The sequence below is a fragment of the Mobula birostris genome, chromosome 6 (assembly GCF_030028105.1).
Source record: "Mobula birostris isolate sMobBir1 chromosome 6, sMobBir1.hap1, whole genome shotgun sequence".
NCBI classification, from domain to species: Eukaryota; Metazoa; Chordata; class Chondrichthyes; order Myliobatiformes; family Myliobatidae; genus Mobula; species Mobula birostris.
This window is the reverse complement of record NC_092375.1, coordinates 132,205,952-132,231,972: the sequence shown is the minus strand read 5'-3', so window position 1 is coordinate 132,231,972 and position 26,021 is coordinate 132,205,952. Positions and strand designations below refer to the sequence as shown.

The following is a 26,021-nucleotide window of genomic DNA, read 5'->3' as shown; positions in this document are numbered from 1 at the left end:
AGACACATTGTGCAATATACTTAGGACAACAGAATTTGTTCTGCAGTTGAATAAATTAACTTTGCCAGGCAATGGATCTTTGTTTCTTGGTTATTTTCATTTCATAAAAGATTCTTTCTAAGATTTTGACTAACAGGCTCAAGAATATTTTACCTAAGGTTATTTCTAAAGATCAAACTGGATTTATTAACAATAGATACTCATATTTTAATACCCGGAGATTATTGAATATTACTCGTTCCTCTCCATCTAAAGAATCTGAATGTGTTGTTTCCCTTGATGCAGAGAAAGCTTTTGATAGGGTAGAGTAGTCCTATTTATTCGAAGTTTTAGAAAGATTTAATTTCGGTCCAGGTTTTATTTCCTGAATTAAGTTGATCTACCAAGTTCCTATGGCGGCAGTTAGAACTAACAATCTAAAATCTCCTTATTTTAGGCTATACAGAGGTACCTGGCAGGGTTGTCCTCTTAGTCTGCTGTTATTCAATCTGGCTTTAGAACCTCTTGCTATTGCCCTTTGGGACTCCAACAATGTTCAAGGTATTAAGAGAGGAGATAAAGTGCATAAGGTTTCATTGTATGCAGATGACTTGTTAGTTTATATTTCAGATCCTAAGAAATCTATTCCTTCTATGTTATCTATTTTTTCTGAATTTAGTAGTTTTTCTGGATATAAATCAAATTTGCGCAAAAGTGAATTATTTCCTATTAATAACTACTTGGATCAATACGATCAAATTCCTTTCAGCACTGCTAAAAATAACTTTACTTACCTTGGTATTAAAATTACCAAAAATTTTAAGGACCTGTATAAATATAACTTTCTTCCATTAATTGAATACACGTAACAAATACTTTCTAAGTGGTTTCCTATGACATTATCTTTAATTGGTCAAATTAATGTTATTAAAATGATAGTGCTACCGAAGTTATATGTATTTCAAGTAATCTCTTCCTTTGTTCCTAAACGGTTTTTTGATAGACTAGATTCTAAAATTTTATTTTATATTTGGAATAATAGAAATCCTAGATTGAGTAAACCTCAAGTGCAGAAATTAAAAAAGCATGGTGGTATGGCTTTGCCAAATTTTAGAATGTATTACTGGGCAATTAATATTCGATATATTTCATTTTGGATTCATTATTCAGACATACATGATTGTCTAAATAATGTCCTTTATGGGTAGATTTGGAGAAAAACTCGGTGAAGGGGTATTCTTTGGCCTCTCTACTGGGAGCTTCTCTTCCTTTTTTGCTTTCTAAGATTGGTAGTCGAGACCTCAATCCCATTATTAAACGTACATTAAGAATTTGGTTTCAGTTTCGTGGATTTTTTAAGTTTAATAACTTTGTTCTTTCTAGTAAAATCCATCTTAATTATTTTTTTAAACCATCAATTTCTGATCAGACCTTTTTAATTTGGAAAACTAAAGGAATAGTGACTTTTTTGGATTTGTTCATGGGGGATCGTTTAATGTCTTTCACTCAGTTAGTGGACAAATATGATTTATCTAATGCACACTTTTTTTAGATATTTACAAATCAGGAATTTTTTCCGTAGTTTACTTCCAAATTTTCCCTCTGCTTAGCCACCCAATATGATAGATACTCTTTTTCAGGTTAAACCATTTGAAAAAGGACAGATAGCTATAATTTATAAATGGTTATTGAATTTGCGAAAGGTATCTAACGATAAAGTTAAAGGTACATGGGAATTGGAATTTCGAGGGTCACTTTCGGATAATCAATGGGATAAAATTCTTCATTTGGTAAATACCTCATCTATTTGTGCCCATCATTCCTTGATACTGTTCAAGGTAGTACATCGGGCACATATGTCAAAGGATAAATTAGCCCGTATTTTTCTCAATATTAATCCTATTTGTGACAGATGTAACATTGAGGTGGCTACTTTATCTCATGTGTTTTGGTCTTGCATCAAGATAGATAATTTTTGAAAAGATGTTTTTAAAACTTTATCAAAAGTTTTGAATTTGGACCTACAACCAAATTTATTCACAGCAATTTTTGGGATTATTCCACCGGAAGCAGGATATGTTCCTGTTTTCGCTCAACGGATGATAGCATTTACAACTTTATTGGCTAGGAGAGCGATTTTGCTTAAATGGAAGGACTCTAATCCACCTACTGTTTCTTTTATTGGCTTTCCTCCATTATGTCCTGTCTAAGTTTAGAGAAAATAAGAAGTTGGACATTTGATACATCCTTTAAATTTGAAGAATCCTGGTGACCTTTTATTCAATATTTTCATATGGTTTGATTTATTGCTGTCCCAGTTACTTTCTCGAAACTTTGGATTTGATCAGAAAGTTTTTCTTTTTTCTTGCTTTACTCTCAATATGGGCTGCCCAGTCCCTTTTTTCTCTTTGATTTTTTTTAATATTATTTTTTGTTTTTGTTTATAGTGAATAGTGGTTTTTTTCCCTATATATAAAATTATAAAAGTTACTTTATATTTTTTCTTTTTATGAAATGATAAGAGGAGAATTGAGTATTCTATTTTTTATTAAATACTATTAGATTAATACTATGTATGATCTTGATAACGTTTATTTTACCTTTTATATGTATTGTTATCGATATAGATATCTGAGATAATCCTCTTGTATTTTTTTTTAACTTAATAAAAAGATTGAGAAAGAAAGAAAGAAAAGATGAAAGCAGAATTCAAGAGTTGTTGTTTGCAAGGAGACTAGAAACCAATACAAGGGGGGAGTCAATATTTTGGGTTGTTAAGCAACTTGTCAAAGAGAGGTACATTCTGCTCACCAACGTTCTTGCTCGTGGAACAGATGGAGTACCATCAGTGACAGGCACACTGCAGGGTTATTACTTTCATGAGAAATGCTTATACCTAGCATATCTACTATTCAGCGAGAAATTCACAGAAGAATCTCATTGCATAAAAACCTGAATTATTAAGTACTGTTATTACATTGGGAAATAAAATCAAATCCCATGCTTTTAGTTCTTGATATTTTGAGAGCTTTGTACTGAGAATGTTGAACAATTTGAACATTTGCTGTTCCACACAGAAGCCAGATGGTTCTTTAAGCAAAACTGCCTGAGATGCTTTTATGTGCTTTTTGAAACACTGATTAAAATTCTTTGAAAACTCGAATGCTTCGTTTTATAATCAACTCAAGCATATTAGGCATGACATTGCGTATTTTTTGGAATTATTCCCAAAGTTTAATGAAATTATTCTTCAATTGCAAGGAAATTATATGAATCTTATCGAAGTCAAATCAGTCATCTCCACATTTTTGTCCAAGTTAACCCTATATAAGCACAACACCAGCTGTTGTGACCTTTTCCAATTTCCAAGACCCTCTGGGTTGAAAGAGAAAGAAAGAATACCAAATGATGATCTTCATGCATATTGTGCCCACCTGGGTGAGCTGCATAAAGATGTATAGGCACAGCTTTGTGGACTGCAGGGCCTGTACTGTGCTGTAGGTTTTCTGTGTTTCTATGCACCAGAGAGATTTCAGGATCTTCTCTTGATCCAAATTCCAGATTAGGTAATAAATCCATTCCTGAACCATTGTAATGAGGAATTAACAGGAAGCATGGAAGAAGAACTGATCTCCAGAACATTGAGCTGAAGCCAAGGTTCAAGAAATCATAGCAAAAGTTTTGGTTGCAGAAATAAATCTCTGAATGCTACCTTGCACTGTGGAAAAAGGTCAAGATGTTCTTTGTTGCCTTTCCAACATCATATTTAGTGGAGCAGGGTTTCAGTGCAGTCGCCCAACTTCTTTCATAGCGACAAATTACTGAACACAGGGATCTGAGTCTCCTTCTGAGTGACATTCAGCCTGTTGTTGAGAAGCTGATATCACTGCACCAAGCCCATCCATCTTATTGAAAGGTGAAAAGCCAATGTAGTTAGTGAATATTCAGATTAACATGTGCTCTAAAACCGTTGATTTAAAATTATTTTTACAGTAATCAAAGAAATTAATTTTCTAGTTTTAAGTAGATATGAATAATTTTTGCAATGTAGTTTCGGAGCCACAGGGACAGTAACTCAAAAAAGTTTGGGAACTACTGTTCAAATAGATGATAATATTCTGTTGACTGTCCCAGTTACTTTTAACTTATCTGCATACACACCCTGTGTGAATCAAGCACTAGTTCCTCTAGATACATATTCATCAAAGAGCTGTGCAGTCTCCTTCACGCTCCTGAATCTGAAGGCTGTTGGTTCAAGTCCTGCTCAGATGTTTTTACCAAAAGTGATTATTTTGTGATTCTCACATCACTATTCGTTGGAAGCTTGTTTTGTCTTCTAAAGTTCTTTGGGACCTTCTGAACTGGTGAAAGTGATATGTAGATGCATATCTTCCTTCCTATGATGGCACTGTATTTGCTGTGGTTAAACTCCATGCTAACATTTGTTTATATTTTGTTTCAGGGAGGAATCTCTGTTGGTCTGGCATTGAAACCAATGCAGATCCTATACGGGCACACCGAGGAGATAACCAGCATCGCCATCAGTACTGAGCTGGATATGGCTGTTTCAGGCTCCAAGGTAGATTTCAAAACTCAGACTGACTAAACATCATCAGGCATTGGTGTGAGAACATGCCTTAACATGTCATTAAGTACTTTCAAGTACTCTGGTCAAAGAATCATAGAGAGAAGCAATGCCAATGGGCAGAGAGAGGGTGAGGAGATGAAGAATTGGAAATCTATTCCCCGTGTAGACAAATCCTAGAGTAATCCCATTTTTATTCTCCCATATTCTCATTAACTCCTCCTATATCCTACCACTTGCCGACACACTGGGGGCAATTTACTGTGACCTATTAACTTACCAACCTGTACATCCATGGGATGTGAGATAAGGTAGGAATGCCTGGAAGAAACCAGTGCAGTCACAGTAAACGTTACACAGAGTGCTGGAGGCCAGGATGAAGTACAATCACTGGTGTTGCAGGGCAGAGGCTCTACCAGTTGCACCACATGCAAGCCTAAAATGATAATGAGCACTTAAGAATATCTGGTCCCGTTTTGGATAAAATGTCAGGAGTTAAAACACTTTGGCCACTGGATGTTTAACAGATAAATAAGAAAGATTGAAATTTCAAATCCCATCATGGAAAAATGTTGAATTCAGTTTCTTCAAAGAAGAGAAAGGTGAATTCAGTTTCTTCAAAGAAGAGAAAGGTGTTAGCAATGGTTTAATTAACAGCATTCATTTTCCTTTGCAGTGTGTGTTGATCATTGGTTGTAAAAGGCTTTGGATATCTTGAGGTCTTGAAATACAGTGGATCAATATACAGTTTTCATTTTCTTTGCTACTATAATGTTTCCTCTCCATATTCTCCAAGTTCTTTCCACACTGTAGTCAAGCTTCTAATCAGTGCTATTTCCAAGATTTGTTTGCTGATAGGTGTTGTTTATTGTATTTTTTGGTAAAAGCCAGTTGGCCTTGCTGCCCAACATCATTCTGTAATCTCAGTAGCTGTAGCTGGTAACCAGAGTTGGGTGGATTCAAGACCTGTTGCTCCGGTTCTAAGTGCATTTGCCCTTTATATATAGTAAAGTAGTGCCACAGTAGCATAGCGGTTAGTGCAACCCTGTTACAGCTGGGGCGCTGGAGTTCAGCGTTCAATTCCATTGGGAGTCTGTACATTCTTCCCATTGACTGCATGGGTTTTCTCCAGCTCCTCTGGCTTCCTCCCATAGTCCAAAGACATACTGGTTCATAGGTTAATTGATCATTGTAAATTTTCTTGTCATTAGGCTAGAGTTAAATCAGGTGTTGCTGGCTGTTGAAGCTCGAAGGGCCAGATAGGCCTATTCTGCACTTTATGGCTAATTAAGTAAATACTGTATATATTACACAACTGAATTCGCCTGATTTTATTTTTTTTAGATGATCAGGGCTCCTTTCATATTTAAATTAAAACTGTTTTCAATTGTTAGGTATGGTTTGTTTACAGGAGCTCATTTTGTGCACCCGTGTGCCATGCACTCTCTATATGAACAGCACAGCTGTACCATGCACTTTCTATATGACCAGCACCCTGTACCGTGCGCTGACTGTATGAACAGCACCCCGTACAGTGTGCTGTCTATATGAACAGTACCTCCGTACTGTGCACTCTCTATATGAACAGCACCCCATACCGTGTGCTCTCTGTATGAGCAGCATACTGTACTGTGCGCTGTCTATATGAACAGCACCCTGTACCATGCACTTTCTATATGACCAGCACCCTGTACCGTGCACTCTCTATATCAACAGCACCCCGTACCATGCACTCTCTGTATGAACAGCACACTGTACCATGCGCTGTCTATATGAACATTACCCCTTGCCGTGTGCTCTCTATATGAACTGCACCCCGTACCGTGTGCTCTCTGTATGAACTGCACCCCGTACCGTGCGCTCTCTATATGAACAGTACCCCTGTACTGTGCACTCTTTATATGAACAGCACCCTGTACCGTGTGCTCTCTATATGAACAACACCCAGTTCCATGCGCTCTCCACATGATTAATGCCCATTTCCATACACTCTCCAGATCAGGTTACCAGCCTTTTTTATGCCTTGAACCCCTACCATTGACTGTGGGGTCCATCAGCTCCAGGTTGGGAACCCCTGCTCGTACTGATCAGCACCCCAGTACCCTGCCCTCTCTACATGAATAACACCCAAGTAAAATTCACTCTCTACAAGAACACTGCAGTACTATGCACTGTCTAAATGAATAGCACCCCAGTGCCATGCATTCTCATTATGAACAGCAACCAAGTACCAAGTACTCCTTACATGAACAGCACCCCATTACCATGAACGGAACCCTGGTACCATGTCCTCTTTCCACACTTGTACCCCAGTATCATGCACTTTCCTTCTGAACAGCACCCCAGTACTATGCACTGTCTGTGTGAACAACACCCTCAGTAAAATATACTCCCTACATGAACGACCCTTCGGTACCGTGCGCACTTTACATGAACGGCACCCTACTATCATTCACTCTCTATGTGAACAACACACCAGTATCATGTGCTCTTCATGAACAGCACCCCACCACCCTGAGTGGCCAACATAAACAGTATCCCAGTACTATGCACTCTCCACATGATCAACACCCCAGTACCATGCACTGTCTACATGAACAATACCCAGGGCCCTGTAACACACACAAAATGCTGGAGAAACTCAGCAGGCCAGGCAGCATCTATGGAAAAGAGTACAGTCGATATTTTGGGCTGAGACCCTTGATCATGAGTCCCGATCAAGGGTCTCCGCCCAAAACATCGACTGTACTCTTTTCCATAGATGCTGCCTGACCTGCTGCGTTCATCCAGCATTGTGTGTGTGTTGCTTGGATTTCCAGCATCTGCAGTGTTTTTCTTGTTTGTGATTGGACCTGTACCATGTGCTCTTTACATAAATAACACACTAGTACCATGCACTCTTTGTATGAACAGCAAACCTGCACCATACACACTCCATATGAACAACACCCTACCATAATCAAATTAATACTTCTCTCTTTATTCATAACTCCTTTCTCACTGCTGCCTCTCACCTTTGTGTACTACTTTTCTTCCTTCAACGTTCAGCCCTGATGCAGGATCTTGAGCAGAAACATCGACCATCTCGTTGTCTCTGCTGTTGCTGCTTAACCCGCTGAGTTCCTCCAGCGATTTCTTTTTTGCCTCAGATTCCGGTACCTCCGATCCCTTGTGTCTCCAAGAAACTACTATAATTTTGACTTCTTAAAAATCTAATCAGAGTAAACTCTCCATTTATGTGGTATTTCTGCAACCAGAATTCTGATGCAGCTAGACCAAAATTTCTGAGAATGTCAAGCAATCTCTTTTAACTTTTTCAAAAATGGAAATTTAAATTTGGTCTGCTGGGTTCCGATACAATTTTTCCTTGCGCTGAATCCCAACCCTCAACACAGAAGTCTGCCCTCACATGCGTTTACAAGTGGTGGTAATTCCAACTGCTTTTCATTAACTGCTGTGGTTCTCCCATCTCTCAACTGAATCAGACAAGAATACTCCTAGCCAGGGTACAAAGCAGAAACATGTTTTAACATTGAAACGTAAAATGGAAATGTGTACAAGTCTGAGGGGAAAAAGGTGAAAATTATCATGTTCTTATGAAAGGATCTAACATTAGTTTCTCAACATTTTGTAATCTTAACTCACAAAATACAAAACTTAGAGGTCTTTGAGAAGTTGAGTTCAGCAATTAATGATTTGTCCATGGAATACCAGCGTGTGATAATCTTTTACCTGAACAATTCTCTTGCAGCTGGCATTGTTTTTTCCCCGTTGATGTCAGGTGGCTGAGGGTGTATTGTACTTGCAACAAACATGAGAGTAGTTTGTGTGTTAGTGATTTATGTACCTGTGTTGTAAGGTATTACTGATTATACTCATACGAATGCACATTTTGATGTCCTATCACTTTTTGTACAACTGTAGTCCAAGTCATTATTCATGACTGATTTGCTACGTGCAGTACTATGTATTCACTCTCCAGTCATGGATAATCAATAAGCCAATGTCTGCAATAGGCAGGTTAACCCTGTTTTGAATTTAATTCAGATTGTATTTCTCAGAAAGCTGATCTATGCTTATTTTATCAGATGTACATCTTATCGCTTTTTTTTTGGAACAATTAATCAAATTCCACCCCCCATATTTGCAAATATGTAATGGGACAGTTGTTGAAATATAAGTGACTCCAAAACTGCAAATGGTCTTTTGTCTGCAGGATGGAACAGTAATCATTCACACAATTCGACGGGGGCAGTATATGAGAACTCTTCGACCTCCGTGTGAGAGCTCCCTTCCTCTCACTGTTCCCAACCTGTCTATTTCATGGGATGGACACATCATTGTCAATACCGTGATAGAAGGGAAGTCTAATTTTAAGGTAACTAAAAGAGATCTCTCATGTTTCGTTATCTGAAATGATATAACACAACTCATAATTAGCTGTCTGAATAGACCAAAAAACATGGCTGATTTATTATCCCTTTAAACCCCATTCTCCTGCCTTCCCCCCGTAACCTTTGACACCCTGACTAATCAAGAACTTATCAACCTCCACTTTAAATATACTTAGTGACTTGGACTGCGCAGCCATCCATGGCAATGAATTTCACAGACTCACCATCCTCTGACTAAAGAACTTCTTCCTCATGTCCGTTCTAAATGGACCCCTCTATTCTGAGGCTGTGTCCTCTGGTTCTGGACTCCCCCACTATGCTCTCCACATCAAGTCTATTTAAGCCTTTCAATATTCGATAGGTTTCAATGAAATCTGCCCGCATTCTTCTAAACTTCAGTAAATACAGGCCCAGTGCCACCGTATGTTAACCCTTTCATTACTGGAATCATTCTTGTGAACTTCCTTTTTACACTCTCCAATGTCAGCACATCCTTTCTTTGATAAGGGACCCAAAACTGCTCATAGTACTTCAAGTGTGGTCTGACCAATGCCTTATTAAGCCTCATCATCACATCCTTCCTCTTGTATTCTAGTCCTCTCAAAATGAATGCTACATTGCATTTGCCTTCCTTATCACCGACTCAATGTGCAAGTTAACATTTAGTGAATCCTGCATGAGGATTCCAAGGTTGCTTTGCACCTGAGTTTTGAATTTTCTCCCTGTTTAGAAAATACAGGTGCACATTCCTTTATCCAAAATTCTGAAATCCAAAAAGCTCCAAAAACTGAAGTTTTTTTTACCAATAGCTGATGTCACTCAGGTGTGACGTGGCAGCACTAGCAAAGGCCGCCAGACGTCAGTTGTGTCTCAGCGCTCGTACTGGTTACACGTGTTCGCTGATATTTTGTGTTCACTGTTGACTTTGTATTTGATTTCACTGTGAAAATGTCAAAAAGAGCTGCAGATACCCTTATGAGTAACAATGAGAAAAAGAGAAGGAAGCATCTATCATTATCAATAATGCAGAAAGTGGAGTTATTGCAGAAGCTTGATCGTGGTGTGTCTGTGCGGCGTCTTACTGAAGAAAATAGTGTCGGAACTACCACTGTATATGATTTAAATAAACCGAAAGACAAGTTACTGAAGTTTTATAGTGACAGTGATGTTCTACATTGATTCCAATAAGTCATTTACCATGTGTTTGATTTGGTTCGTTTGAAGCTGTATATTTTTATGTTTTATTGAATGTTTTTGTTGGAAATAAATTTTTTTCTTGTCATTATTCCCTAAACAATACAGTATATAACAACTACTTACGTAACATTTACATTGTATTAGGTATTATAAGTAATCTAGAGATGATTTAAAGTATACGGGAGGATGTGCGTAGGTTTGGTGCGCCGCCTGGTCCTAAAGTCCAACGCACTGAGATAAGTTAAATAAGGGACTTGAGCATATGTGTTTTTTAGTATCGGGGTGGGGGTGGGGGAACAGGATTCTGAAATCTGAAAAATTCTGAATTCCGAAATGCAACTGGCCCCAAGGATTTCGGATAAGGGATTGTGGACCTGTAGTCTATGCTTTTATTCCTTCTACCGAAATGCATGATCATACACTTCCCTACACTATATTCCATCAGTTGCTTTGCCCATTCTCCCAATCAGTCCAAGTCCTTCTGCAGACTTGCAGCTTCCGCAATAGTACTTGCCCCTCCACCTATCGCCTGCAAACTTGGCCACAAAGCCATCAATTCCATCATCCAAATCACTGACAATTAATGTAAAAGGAAGTGATCCCAATAACGATCCCTGTGGAACACCAATGGTCAGGGGGAGCGAACTAAAATAGACTCCCTTTATTCCCACTCTTTGCCTCTGACAGTGAGCCAATCTTCTATCCATGCTGGTATCTTTCCTGTCATACCATGGGCTCTTGTTAAGCAGCCTAATGTGTGGCACCTTGTCAAAGGCCTTCTGATAGTAGAAGTAAACAACTGACTGTCCTTTGTCTATCCTGCCTGTTATTTTCTCAAAGAATTCCAACATATTTGTCAGGCAGGATTTCCCCTTAAGGAAACTATGCTGACTTTGGACTATGTTATCATGCACCTCCAAGTATTCTAAAACTTCATCCTTAATAATGGACTCCAACATCTTCCCAACCTCTGAAGTCAGGCTAACTGGCCTTTAATTTCCTTTCTTCTGCCTCCCTCCCTTCTTAAAGAGTGGATTGAAATTTTCAATTTTCTAGTCCTCCGGAACCGTTCCAGAATCTAGTGATTCTTCAAGGATCATTACTAATGTCGCCACAATCTCTTCAGCCACCTCTTTCAAAACCCTAGGGTATAGTCAATCTGGTCCAGGTGACTTATCTACCATCAGACCTTTAAGCTTTCCAACTACGCCCTTAGTAATACTAACTGCACTTACTTCTGCCCCCTGGCACTCTCAAATTTCTGGCACACTGCTAGTGTCTTTTACAGTAAAGACTAATGCAAAATACTTATTAAGTTCATCCGCCATTTCTTTGTCCCCCATTACTACCTCTCCAGCATCATTTTCCAGCAGTCCAATATTGACTCTTACCTCTCTTTTATTCTTTATAGATCTGAAATATATTTTGATAGCCTCTTTTAGATTATTAGCTTGCTTACCTTCATATTTCATCCTTATATGTGTTTTTTTTTTTAGTTGCCTTCTATTGGTTTTTTAAACCTTCCCAATCCTCTAAATTCCTACTATTTTGCTATATTATATACCTCCTTTTGCATTTACACTGCCTTTTGACTTCCCTTATCAGCCACAGTTGCTTCATCTTCCCTTTAAAATACTACTTAATATTTGGGATGTATTTATCCTGCGTCTTCCAAATTGCCCACAGAAGTTCCAGCAATGCTATTCTGCCATCATCCCTGATGGTGTCCCCTTCCAATCACGTTTGGCCAGCTCCTCTGTCGTGCCTCTGTAATTCCATATACTCCACATACCTCTGTAATTCCATATACTCCAATGTAAAAGTGACACATCTGACTTTAGCTTTTCCTTCTAAACTGTGGATGAAGTCTAACATATTATGATCACTATCTCCTAAGGGTTCCTTTACCTTAAGCTCCCTAATCAAATCTGATTCATTACGGAACACCAAATCCGGAATTGCCTAGTGGGTTCAACCAGAAGCTGCTCTAAAATGCCATCTCGTAGGCATTTTACAAATTCTCTCTCTTGGGATCTAGCACCAACCAGGTTTTCCCAATCTACCTGCATATTGAAATCTCCCATGGCTATCATAGCATTGCCCTTATTACATGGCTTTTCTATCTTCCATTGTAATTTATAGCCCACGTCCTGTCTACTCTTTGGGGCCTGTACATAACTCCCATCAGAGTCTTTTTACCCTTGCAGTTTCTCAGCTCTAACCAAAAGGATTCTACATCTTCTGATCCTATGTCACCTCTTTCTAAGAATTTCGTTTAAGCTTTTACCAACAGAACTACCCCACCCCCTTTGCCTGCCTTTTGATACAAGGTGTATCCTTGGATGTTAAGCTCCCAACTATGATCTTCTTTCAGCCACAACTCAGTGTTGCCCACAATATCATACCTGCCAATCTCTAATTGCGCTACAAGATCACCTACCTTATTCCATATACTGCATGCGTTCCAGTATAACACCCTCAGTCCTGCATTTATCAACCTTTTCCATTTTGCCCCTATGTTACACCTCAACTCATCCTACTGGCTGCAATTTTGCCCTATCCACCTGCCTGTTCTTCCTCACAGTGTCACTGCACAATGCCGCAACTTGTATACCAATTGCCCCATCCTCAACCCAATCACTGCAGTTCCCTTCCCCTTGCCAAATTAGTTTAAATCCTCCCCAACAGCTCTAGCAAATATCCCTGCAAGGATATTGGTCCCCTCTCGGGTTCAGGTGTACCCAGTCCTTTTTGTACAGGTCATACATTCCCCAGAAGAGATCCCAATGATTCAGAAGTCTGAAACCTGCCCCTTGCACCAGTCCCTCAGCCACTCATTCATTTGCACTATCATCCTATCCCTGCCCTGACTAGCATGTAATGCTGGTAGTTATCCAGTGATTACTACCTTGTAGGTCCTGTATTTCAGCCTCTGCCCTAACTCGATATTCACTGTGCAGGATCTCTTCCTCCTTCCAATCTGCGTCATTGGTGCCAATGTGCACCTTGATCTCTGGCTACTCACCTTCCCTCTTGAGAATCCTCTACAGCTACTCTTGAGATATCCTGGACCCTAGTAGCACCTGGGAGGCAACATACTATCCTGGCTTCTCTTTTGTGGCCACAGAATCTGCTGTCCATCCCCCAAACTATTGAGTCTCCTATCACTATGGCTCTAGCTTTATCCTTCCTTGCTGAGCCTCAGAGACAGCCACAGTGCCACTGTTGCTGCTGGCCCTGATAGTTCTTTCCCAGCCCCACCACCCCTCCCAGCAGAATCCAAAGGGGTAAGCTTGTTGCTGACGGGAATGGCCATGGGGAATCCTGCACGAAGTGCTTACTGCCCTAACTTTTGGTGGTCATCTATCTACTATCTGAGGCCTGTGCTCTGGGTATGACCACCTCAGTAAAAGTCTCATCCATGAGGTTTTCAGCCTCCAGGATAGTCCTGAGTATATCCAACTATAGTTGTAGCTCCCTGACCTTGTTAGTCAGGAGTTGAAATTGGGTGAAATTTCTACAGATGTTGTCATCAGGGAAATCCCTCATCTCACAGGACGAGCATTCCACTGCTTGAATAACCATCCTGCCTACACTTGTTACACCTCCAACTTCTCAAGGTTAAATTCTAACCTCCACCTGTTCTCACCCAAGTCTAACTTCTCTAACACTGACCCACTCCAACAATGGCCACTCCACTCACATCTCACTTCTTTTTATTGTACCTTCCTGACTGCCTTAATGATCGCAATGATGACAGACCCCCGAAAAACTGGTAACTAAGTAGACTGGTAAAATGACAGAAACATCAAGTGTATATAAAAGTGTGTGCTGACTAAGGATCAATGAGATTGACTGTTATTCTGAAAGGTGGAAATTGATCGAATAGATGTGTATCTTGTGTAATATACATATCTCTACATTGCTTTAGTGTTTTGTGTGTGTGGTGGAAATTATTAACTGGGACTAATTCAATCAGTATGATATATACTGAAGAGTTCTAATGTATATTTGGAACTCTTAAATTCACACAAGTTGTGATAAGTAATATTAATGGTTAGCAATTTCAGTATTGCTTTAAAATTATCTGTGTTTTGTGTTGAATGAATGAATGATTTTTTTAAGGTTTCCCTTTTGTTAAGTCATTGAAGAAAGCACAGTGGACATCTATTTAAAAAGTGATAATGTTGAGATAGAATAATATGATTTATTTTGAACTGTCACAAACAACATTAATGAAGCATTCACTACTTAGACATGTGTCAAAGAGCAGTAGAAGTGTACACATTGCTAAGTTACTACAATTTGCTGAGGTGGGTGAGAATTCTGTTATTTCCCTGTATAGCCAAAGAGCCACGAAAAAGGCCACAGTCTAGCTTTGTATTATACCCAAGTACTAGCAAAGAGATAAAAAGTTTAAAATCAAAGCAATTACTGAGAGTGCTGGGAATCAGAAGTAAAAGTAGTAAATTCTGGGACTATTTAACAGTTTACACAGACTGTATGAAGAGTGGAACAGAGTTGATGTCTCAGGTTAACGATCTTGCATCAGAAAATAACTTACGCAAACACGAGGAAATCTGCAGATGCTGGAAATTCAAGCAACACACACAAACAGTGCTGGTGAACGCAGCAGGCCAGGCAGCATCTATAGGGAGAATTACAGTCGACGCTTCGGGCTGAGACCCTGCTCGATCCACTGAGTTCCTCCAGCAGAATCTTTGTTGCTCTGTTAATTTGTTGCACTGGCTCAGCAGGGGTAGAAGCCAGGCACTTTCTGTTGCTCATTCAGCCAGATGGTTTAGAAACATGGCGTAAATTAGAAACATGCGGTATATTTGCGGTGCAGGCTGGAAGCAAGTAGTTGGTGCAGCTCATCACCAATAATGATGAAGGCTTACAGAGAAGAAGTGACAGAACTCGAGACCTAGTGTCAAGCAAAAACCTCTTCCTCAATGTCAACAAGACCAAGGCGATAGTTAGCAACTTCAGGAGAACTCGAACCATTCACGCTCCTCTTTACATCGGAGGCACAGCAGTGGAAACTGTGAGCAGTTTTAAACTCCTGCGAATGCATGGTTCCAGAACACATCCTCCACCATCAGGAAAGCTCACCAACATCTCTACTTTCTGAGGAGGCTGAAGGGAGCTGGACTATGCACATCAATGCTCACGATCTTCTAGAGAGATCATTAGAGAGCATCTTAACATCTTGTATCACAGCATGGTATGGAAACAGCACTGCAGTAGACAGGAAGGCTCCTCAACAGGTAGTCAAAACTACCCGATGCATCATTGGCGCCAGCCTAACCACCACCAAGGACATACAGTACCTATATAAAGTATTCACCACCCCCCACCCCTTGAAAGTTTTCATGTTTATTTTTACAGCATTGAATCACAGTGAACTTAATTTATTTTTTTGACACTCATCAACAGAAAAAGACTCTTGTGTAAAAGTGAAAACAGATCTCTACAAAGTGATCTAAATTAATTACAAATATAAAACACAAAATAATATATTGCATAAGTATTCACCTCTTTTAATATGACACATCAAATCATTACTGGTGCAGCCATTTGGCTTTAGAGGTGATATAGTTAGTTTAATGGAGATCATCTGTGTGCAGTCAAGGTGTTTCAATTGATTGTAGTAAAAATACACCTGTATCTGGAAGGTCCAACTGCTGGTGAGTCCATATCCTGGCAAAAACTACACTATGAAGACAAAAGAACACTGTAGCAACTCCATGAAAAACGTTATCAAAAACACAAGTCAGGAGATGGAGACAGGAAAATTTCCAAGTCACTGAATATTCCTTGGAGTACAGTTAAGTCAATCATCAAGAAATGGAAAGAATATGGCACAGCTGTAAATCTGCCTAGAGCAGGCCGCCCTCAAAAACTGAGTGACCGTGCAAGAAGGGACTAGTGAGGGAGGCCAACAAGAGACCTATGGCAACTCTGGAGGAGTTACAAACTTCAGTGGCTGAGATGGAAGAGACTGTGTATACAACAGCTGTTGCCCCGGTGCTTCACCAGTTGCAGCTTTATAGGAGAGTGGGAAAGAAAAGCCACTGTTGAAAAAAACTCTCGTGAAATCTCAGCTAGAGTTTGCCCGAAGGCATGTGGGAGACTCTGAAGTCAGCTGGAAGAAGGTTCTATGATCTGCTGAGACCAAATTTGAGCTTTTAGCCATCAGACTAAACGCTATGTTTGACATAAGCCAAACACCACACATCATCCAAAACACACCATCCCTACCATGAATCGTGGAGGTGGCTGCATCATGCTGTGGGGATGCTTCACTGCAGCAGGTCCTGTAAGGCTTATGAAGGTAGAGGGTAAAATGAGTGCAGCAAAATCCTGGAACTAAATCTGATGCCATCTACAAGAGAACTGTGACTTGGGAGAAGATTTGTTTTCCAGCAAGATAATGATCCCAAGCATAAAGCCAAAGCTAAACAGGAATGGCGTAAAAAGAACAAAGTTAATGTCCTGGAGTGGCCAAGTCAGAGTCCAGACTTCAATTGAATTGAGAATTTGTGGCTGGACATGAACAAACTGTTCACTCATGATCCCCATGCAATCTGACAGAGCTTGAACAGTTTTGTAAAGAAGAATGAGAAAAATTGCAGTGTCCAGATGTGCAAAACTGATAAAGACCTATCCACACAGCGTCAAGGCTGTAATTGCTGCCAAAGATGCATCTACTAAATACTAATGAAGAGGATGAGCGATTATGCCATCAATTATATTGTGTTTAATAATTGTAATAAAATTAGACCAATTTGTAGAAATTTGTTTTCACTTTGACACAGAGTCTTTTCTATTGATAAGAGTTTTAAAAAAGCCAAATTAAATCCACTGATTCAATGTTGTAATACAATAAAAAATGAAAACTTCTAATGAGTAAATATTTTTTATAGGTACTGTATATACAGAAAAGTGCTGGTAAAAAGCCAGTAATATCATGAAGGATCCCATCCACCCTCCTCACGGACTGTTTGTCCCGCACCCATCAGGAGGAGGCTACCACATCCCATGGCAGGAGCACCACACTCAAAAACAGTTACTTTCCCCAAGCTGATCAGCATCTCCACGCATTAACCTTGATTTCCTATCCAAGTCATCTTATGTGCAGTCACTCCTATACCTAGCATCACTATATATGCGTACAACCAATCCATGTATATAAGGTATCCTATGTATTTATAGTATATTGTTTTTTTTAAAATTATTATGTTATTTATCTTACTGTGTTTTTTTTTTTTGCTGTGCCAGATCCAGAGTAAAGTAACAATTATTTCACTCTCCTTTACACTTGAGTACTGGAAATGACATTAAACAAACTTGAATCAATATTCCTGTTTCAATCCCTGTCTTTTGTTTCCACATTTCTGTGTCTAACATCTGAACAGAGTAGCAAAATCTGAAATCCAGTATATAGTGGAAATGTTTCATTGTTTTAACTTTTATGCTGACTTGCTTTCTCTCATAACTATTTTTGACTCTTTTTGTGCAGGACAAGAATGCTCTGCATCTGTACTCTGTGAATGGGAAGCACTTGACAAGCAAAATCATAATGGAACATTTATCTGACATGTGTGTCAGTGGAGAACATATTGTGCTGGGCAGTGTGGAGGGTATTCTGTGTGTGAGAGATCTGTACAGGTGAGGGTGATACTGGTAAACGTTGTGATTGTGGAACATAATCAATGCCAAACATTATTTGACACTTTCATAGCTAAACGCTATTACAAAATTTTGTCTTTAATCAGTATGCTGGAACATTCCTAAATAGTCTGTTCTATCTTAAACTTTTGGCTGATTAGAAAATGATTGGCTTGAGTTTGAATTGTTGAAGGCTGGAACTTAATTCAGCCCATAAAGAAGCATTCATTTATGTATAGTTCAGAAGTTGTAATAATTATTGTTTTGATTATGACTAGATTTGCTTACCTTCAGCATTTTAGTTCTTTTCCCATGCTTAGCTTTTACAATTTAAATTTTGCCAGCACCATTCTGTTTCTTTTTCCCATTACCTATTTCCTTCAACTTTCTTTCAATTCATATAATTGTGAAAGAATGAAACATTTATTACACAAATAGTTTCCTGGAAAGATGCAGCATGGAACTGGATGCTTTAGTCCACTAAGCCCATGCTAGCCATCAAACCATCTCTTTTTTTTTTAAACACTAATTTTTACTCTAACCAGTTTCATTGCCCCCAGATTCTACCATTCACCTATATAGCAAGAGCAATTTGGAAAGGCCCATTAGCTTAACAATCTACACATGTTTTTGGATGTGGGAGGAAACTGATGCACCTGGAGGAAACCAAGTCAAGTCATATATTTTAAAATCAGTCTCTGTTTCCAGTTTTAACCCTATTTTTATATCAAATTGATTGTATCAAATATCACAGAACAGATTGAGTAGCGCAATCTGAAATGCCAAAATCCGCAAACCTCCGAAATCCAAACATTGTTTGAGTGCTGACGTGACGTTACAAAAGGAAAATTCAGCAAGGCACCAGGAAGGTCTCTGTGCACCACAGGCAGTTCTGTGATTTTAATCATTTTAAAGATAAAGTGTCTATTGATCACAAAGCAGTTTGTGAAGGTCATCACTGATGAAAATCTTAACAGCAGATCAAGTTTACAGTGCTGATTGGTTTTATGCCCTACATAAAACCTAAAAAAAAAGGAAGGTACAAATACAGTGTACTGTAATTTTTTAATCAAAACATGGCATCGTAGGTGGAGACTGAAAGCCTGCCATTGTTTGTTGTTGTACAACAGCTGATTCAGGTGTTCTCCTGATGCTGCAGTGCTGCACTTGTTACCCTGGACACATTAAATTTTCATTATATTAATGGTGTGTAATAATTTTTATTGTTAAGTACATGTGTGATGAACAAGTGTAAGACAAAGACTACTTACCAGGAGCACATTAATTCAGTCAGAAATCAAACTATCCCATTATATATTCCAAACTCTGAAACATGTGCAGCCCCAAGCATTTTGGGTAAGGGGTACTCAACCAGTACCAAGTTTGCCTGCACTGCTCTGGTGGAAAAGATCTCTTGGCATTCAATTACGGATGAGGTAGGTGGTGAATCTCTGGAATTCTCTACCCCAGGCAATTGTGGAAGCTAGATGAAAAAGGAAGTGGATAGATTTTAGAAAGATTACAGATTTGAGGGTGAGAGGAAATTGACACAGAAGAGCAGTTGGGGTCTGTGGTAGATCAACCAAGATCATATTGAGAGGGAAGCTTCTATTTTCCAGAGTCATGGAGAGAGACAGCAGGGAAAAAGGCCTTTGAGATTACCAAGTCCATTCGACTTTTAAGTGTCTCTTTTTATACAAATCCAACACATGTTCTCATAAACTTCCCTAGATTCTACATTTCACCTACATTCTCGACTTAACTTACAGCAGCCAATTAATCCACCAGCCTGCATACTTGTAGGATGTGGGGAGAAACCTACGTGGTCATAGCGAGATGTATTACCTATACAGCACTTGAGAGCGGAGTTGAACCTTGCTCACTGGCGCTGCAGGGGGACAACTTCATAGCTGTGTCACTGTACCATTTTTTTCTCTAAATAATGCCACTTTTCTTGCAGCAGTATTCAAAGAAAAGCAGGATACTACTTTCCACTTTGCAGGCAAAAAATTATCCTTTAACCAGCATCACTTCCTACTTTTTTAAAAAGGCCATCTACTTGTTATAGTACTTACTTACCCACCTCTCTCTGTACTGACTGCTCTACTTCCCAAATTGTCTTTAACTTTAACATTGAGCAGTGCAACACAGGAATGGACTCTCCAGCCATCATGCCTGTGCCGAACATAATGCCATTCTTATAAATCCCATCTGCCTGCACATGATCTGTGTTGCTCTGTTCCCTGCCTGTTCACGTGACTGCCTTTGCTTCTACTACCTCCCCTGGCAGTACATTCTAGGCACCTATTTCACTCTGTAAAAAGAGCATTTATCTTTCAAATTCTTTTATGCTTTCCCCCTCTCTCACCTTGAACCTATGCCCTTTAGTATTTGAATTTTTCACCTTAGGATAAAGACTGGCTATATCTTCTTTTTCAACTTTCTTTGCCTCTTGTAATTTTTTATACTTTCACCAGGTTCCCCCTCATCCACTGGCGCACCAGAGAGAACAGTCCCAGTTTGGCCATGCTCTCCTCGCAGTTAATATTCTCCAAACCAGACAATGTTCTGCTGAGAATCTTCTGCACCCTATCCAAAGCCACCAGATCCTTCCTTTAGTATGGCAACCAGAACTGCACATAATCGTCCAAATGTGACTTTACCTGTTTTCTATCGCTTCAATGCACCTTCCCAGCGTTTATACTCACTGTCCCATTGATAAAGGCAGGTATGTCTTGCACCTTCTTTACCATCCTATGCACTTCCGGTGCCACTTCCAAAGAGTCGTGGACTTGCAACGTAAGATCCATCTGTGCATCATTACTCCTCAGGTCCTGCCATTTACTTCCTACTTTCCTCTTGCATTTGACCTTCCTGAACGCAACACCTCACACTTGTCTGGATTAAACTTAAACTGCCATTTCTCTTTCCAAATTTCTAACTGCTCTGTGTCCTCTTATGCTGTCTGACCTTCCTCAGAATCTGCAATACCACCAATTTTTGTGTCATCTGCAAGCTTACTTTAGTAGATACAAATGTCTTGAAATGTTCTATATGAATGCAAACCTATTTCTTCTATTTTAATTGTAGTAATTTGTTGAGGAATAAATATTTTATGTTTAATTTTAGCTTGAAGCTCAGTAATGCTCCACTGTCAATGAGGCTGCCGATTTATTGTGTGTCCATCACCAAGGAGAACAGCCACATTCTCGTGGGACTGGAGGATGGTAAACTCATCATCGTGGGCGTAGGCAAGCCAGCAGAGGTAAAGAGCATGGTCATGAATATATCTATATGGCAGTGGATAGCACTCATCTGCCTGTCCTGTCAGAACTCAATCTCTTGCAGCAGTATAAACTATTTCCATTTCCAATATCAAGCAAGGGATCATTAGAGTAGCTTGCAGCAGTAAGAGTAGACAGGACAATTAGAGAGCAGAGTTCCTTTTTCGAGATATCCATTCATATCATGAAGCTTTGTTTCAGGAAGAAAAGGAATTACAGCAAGGTGCAAGAGGATATAGATGAGGGAATGAGCAGAGAAGGGGAAGGGGAGTCTGAATGATTATAAAGAGCCAGCTTATTCAGTGTTTCATAACTAAAAAAAAATTAACCTACTTACATGTTTATCTAAATTAGAAAATCCATTAAGAACAAATCCTCAGTGAGATTTCAAGGAAATATTTGAATGGTTAGAGATGTGAAGCAAGATTGTAGAAACTAAACACATGGAAATGATGGAAAAAGTTAATTTGTTTTAGTTTATAGATTCCTTTAATGTTAGGTGCCTCATGAAGTTTTTTTTACATAGAGCTGTTAAGGAGATGCATATCCTTCAAGCTAAAAGTGTCTATTACTCCAGCATGATATCTTAAAATTCTCTGAATGCCTTTTATTCTAAAAATGTTTTGTTTTTATAGCATCTATTACTCTGAATCTCAAATGCTGTTAAATATATTTGCTTCATCTTGCTTATTGATACGTTTCCAGATTTATACATTTAAGAATTTCTCTCTCTCTCTCTCCTTGGGGTGTGCATTTGTCCACTAATCTTACCAAGCACGGGCATTTTACTTGTTCATTTTCATCACTTACTGAACAGTGATGCAAATGGTGGTAACTTTTTAAAGAAAATTATACATTTGCCTTCTGCATGGCAGGCTGAACAAGGACTGATGAAGAGACTGGTCTGCCACTCATTTGCATCTTGTCCTGAAATCAAATTTAATCAGTTTTTTAACCATAAAGATTTATTTCTTTGTTTTTGTTTCATGAATAGATGCGATCAGGACAGATATCCCGAAAATTCTGGGGTTCAAGCAAACGTTTGAATCAGGTTTCGTCTGGAGAAACAGAGTACAACCCTCAAAGTGAACTTAAGTGACGGGACCGAGGAGTAAAATAATCATTGCTTGGCTTCCTGTTTGCAGTTACTGATCATTCCTGTTTTCTCTTTCCGCCCTGATTTTCACCTTATTGAAACTATGCAGCAAGTTGGTCGACTCCGATTGTGTAGCAAAATTTGCATTCTCCTGAGTCCTATCATAGACGGAGATGCAATTTCTTTGCACTTAGAAAGACTGCCATTACTTCTGTGAAAAGAGGACTATTCTTGCTTTTACCCTTTTTATTTTGAAAGGATCAAAATGCCATTAGGTTTTTTGAAAAGATATTCAATACCTTAATGGCCAGTTGAGAAGACAAAACCCTGTACACAGACCTTAAGTATTGAGGGCAGTGGAAAGTGGTTGGTTGGTTGCTTGGTTAAACAGCAGTACACAGAAAACTTATTTTGTTGGTCTTGGCCTCCAGAAGAGGAGATGTAATGACGCAGTTATCATTGTACCTTTTGAAGAATGTAATTATAACCCAGAGACAGTCTGCTGTTGCAACTGCCTGGTGCCAGTTTGAAATGCTGGTGAGATAAATGTTTCACTTTTTGCTCAGTGCAGTGATTTTTAACTCATGATTGTGGAGATACTAGCCCTGTCTGTACCCTTCTGAGGTGTGGCAGATAACCTATCATGATTAGATTGACTTAGCCACATCTGCCCTACCTTCTTGATGTACAGAAACTTTTTTTAAAATCATTGGATGTGTCATGTTAATTAAGCACAAAATTTCATGCTGTTGTACCTTCATATCTGAGAGGCTAACTTCCAATTGTAACGGTCAGTAATATTGGACAAATCTAAATGCATTTGCCTCTATTTCCTTGCGTACTGTATTCTTTGTGCACTTTATAGTGTAAACATAATTTATGGAATCGTTTTTTTTTTCAAATTACTATTTCTTTTAAAATGCAAACCAAATTTGTAGCTGCTTGCAGAAGGGGACCAGTGCAGGATTTAAATACTGTTTAAATCTGCTAATCTTTTCTCTTTCCTCTCCAGTCACAGCCACCACCAGTTCTACTTCCTGTAATAGATCAAGAGGATGATAATATGCAGGAGTGATAAATGTGGGGAGAAGGAGGACATAAATGGGAAATGATGCATTAGAAGTGCATTCTGCTGACATCCTTCTTGAGTAGGTGCCTCAGTACTACCTAAATATTAAGGCTCCGGTTAACTAGAAGATGGTACTCTTCCCTCCAGCAGACTAAGTTTTACAAACAGATTTGTAAACTGTTTTGATGGCAAGGGTTATGTTTTTGTCATTGAAAGAAGTCGAAAGATGTCTTCTGCTAGACAGTATTGAGTGTATGTAATAGGTATTGAGGAAAGTGCATTTAGTTGGGGTTCCCATAGCATTTTAACCAGAGAACGGCTCTATGAAGGAAATAATGAAATGAAGGGAAAGCAAGAATGGGTTGTAGAAAGAAGTCATTTGCACCAAATCAAAACATACCGGAGGTACAATTTAACAATGTGAATTGCAGAGAATTTTCTGTGACAGTGGGAGCACATAATGCCACTTACCTGACAAATGCAAAGTAAGGTAGGCATGAAGGTTTCTAATTTGGACAGCAGCCACGAGAACAGTTTCAATGAAAATAATATCATGGGAATTCTGAGGAGAAGGTAGGAATCTGGTATATATTTATGGCATTATAATCATTTTTTAAAAAATAGCAGTTTACAGAGGATTAAGTTTTATAACTGACTTGTCAAGTTATATCTGTTCAAAATCATGTACTTAGCAGAGCACTGATACTAGTAGCTAAATTCATCTTCAAAAGTTGGTCACTACCTTGAATTGAAGAGACTGATGAACTAATTCAATAAATATTCCGCTTATTACTAATCCAGTTATTACTGATACTAGTAACATATAACTATATTGGATAAGATATACACGTCATAATTTGGATTTAATTTAAATAACAAAGTAGTTTGTGTGACCAATCCCTGCTGGCATTTGCTATTGTCTTCAGCAAATCATTTCCTTTAAAAACAATAAGTTACATTTACATAGCACCATTATAACAGCAAGCATGCCAAAACTCTTGTTTCCAATTGACTCAGGGGCCAGCTCCATTCTTTGAGTTATGAGATTGCAGCATTAAAATATATGATTATGATGAAGTACAATTGTATGTTTCCTTTTGTATGACCAGTGACATTTTTCCCCCAAGTTTGCAGTGAGAATCTAGACTTGACCCCTACTTCGTGTATGCTAAAATAGTTTGAAGGGAGTTGCAAATTGGTTATTTTCATCATTCATACATGTGTGTGTGGTGTGAAATTAACAAAGTTTTGAAGTATTTAGCTGTCAGTGAGTTGAAGTTTCATGTACAGTACTTGCTAAGAAACCTGGGGAAGGGTGTGTTGGTTTGCAAATGCAGCATTTTCGTCTATGCAACTGTTGGGATCAAAAACTGTCCCATTAGTTTTCTTTTGAGAATTAATTTGTTTCATGGCAATAACACAGGGTTATAAAGGCTCACACAGTCTAGCTGTTGACCTGATTCACTGTACCATACTAGCTAGTGCAGACTGAATAGATCTGCTGATGGTCTATTGCAGCATTAAGCCATGTTTGTGCCTAGCTTGTAACAAAAAAACCTAACCCGAAGTTTCATGTGATTCTGAGGTTTTCTACTAGAAAGTACAAAGATTAAATCAGTGCCAGAATAAGCATCCAGTTTAGGATTCCCTATCATTATAATGTTCAAGTATAATTGATTGATGTAAGCATCTAATTGTATTTTAAGGAGCTATTGAAAGTAATATAAATGAGAAAGAGACTGAGATTTTTATAAATTTTTCCAATAACTGCTTTGGCATTTTACTGTAGAAATACTAGTTTTTCATGCCCATTCATTTTGGGGAATGTTTTATGCCAAATGGGGTGATTTAGTGCTTAAAGATTGTGTCAATTTTTAATCTGACCTGTGTAAGTGTACTATGTATAATATTGAAATTATTCAATGCTTTTTAAAGGAAAATTTTCATCTGTTATTTGTTCCTAGCCACCTTTTGTGCAGTGCCCAGGAGTGACAAATTCTAACTTTTATTTTAGATTGTTTTGTAATTTAACAACACTTAAGTGATTGTATATTTGTTGATTTGTTTATAGTGTGGTTGTTGAAAAGTTTCCATTTGCACTTTTAAGGTAGTGCAGATTGTAAAATTTGATGCTCTGATGTACACATTACCTGTACATAACAGATTTATCATTACCTTTGTATACAGAGCCAATAGGCAATAAAGATGGGATAACTGGGTGTGGTGTTTGTGTTTTGTGTAAATATTAATACCAAGGATTGTAGCAGCATTTTTGCACCAGAATAATAAAATCTTTAAAAATAAATGAAGTGTCTTATTGAAAAGAGTATTTTCCTTTGCTTCACCAGTGATGTAAGATAAGGGACATGATTGAGCCCTGAACCCGGTGAAATGGTCTACAGCTGGAACGTTGGAAAAATGCTTTGATGTAGAAATGTACTGTTAAAGTTGAGGTACCTTCATAACTGAAAGCCTTCTTGAACTATTGTGCTGACTAGATTCTAAATCTGTCTTTCTCCACATTGTGCTGAATCTAATATCTTGGCCAATTGCTATTCCTGAACATGGAGCAGTAAAACGAGATGGTAAGCTACTCATACTTAATGTTTTAATATGAATGGTTCAAGTCCAGCTTAAGTTACAAATTTTTTTAAAAATCTGAGATTTAAATGCAGTTGTAAGCGTTTTTATGTTATCGTACCACTTCACCGGCAACTTTTCCTGTAATCTAGGATAGCTGTGT

The 26,021-nt window shown here is 38.6% G+C and overlaps 1 protein-coding gene across 4 annotated transcripts in view; it reads left to right on the top strand.

The window, feature by feature from the left end:
* Positions 1-25,497, top strand: part of nbeal1 (neurobeachin-like 1) — a 273,495-nt gene extending 247,998 nt beyond the window's left edge. For all 4 annotated transcript variants that reach the window (XM_072261344.1, XM_072261343.1, XM_072261342.1 and 1 more), the window contains 5 exons: positions 4,442-4,558; positions 8,781-8,942; positions 17,681-17,829; positions 20,959-21,094; positions 22,108-25,497. In XM_072261344.1, coding sequence (XP_072117445.1) covers positions 4,442-4,558; positions 8,781-8,942; positions 17,681-17,829; positions 20,959-21,094; positions 22,108-22,212 — 669 coding nt within the window. In that variant the 3' untranslated portion in view covers positions 22,213-25,497. The remainder of the gene's footprint in view (positions 1-4,441; positions 4,559-8,780; positions 8,943-17,680; positions 17,830-20,958; positions 21,095-22,107) is intronic.
* The last annotated feature ends 524 nt before the right edge of the window (positions 25,498-26,021 follow it).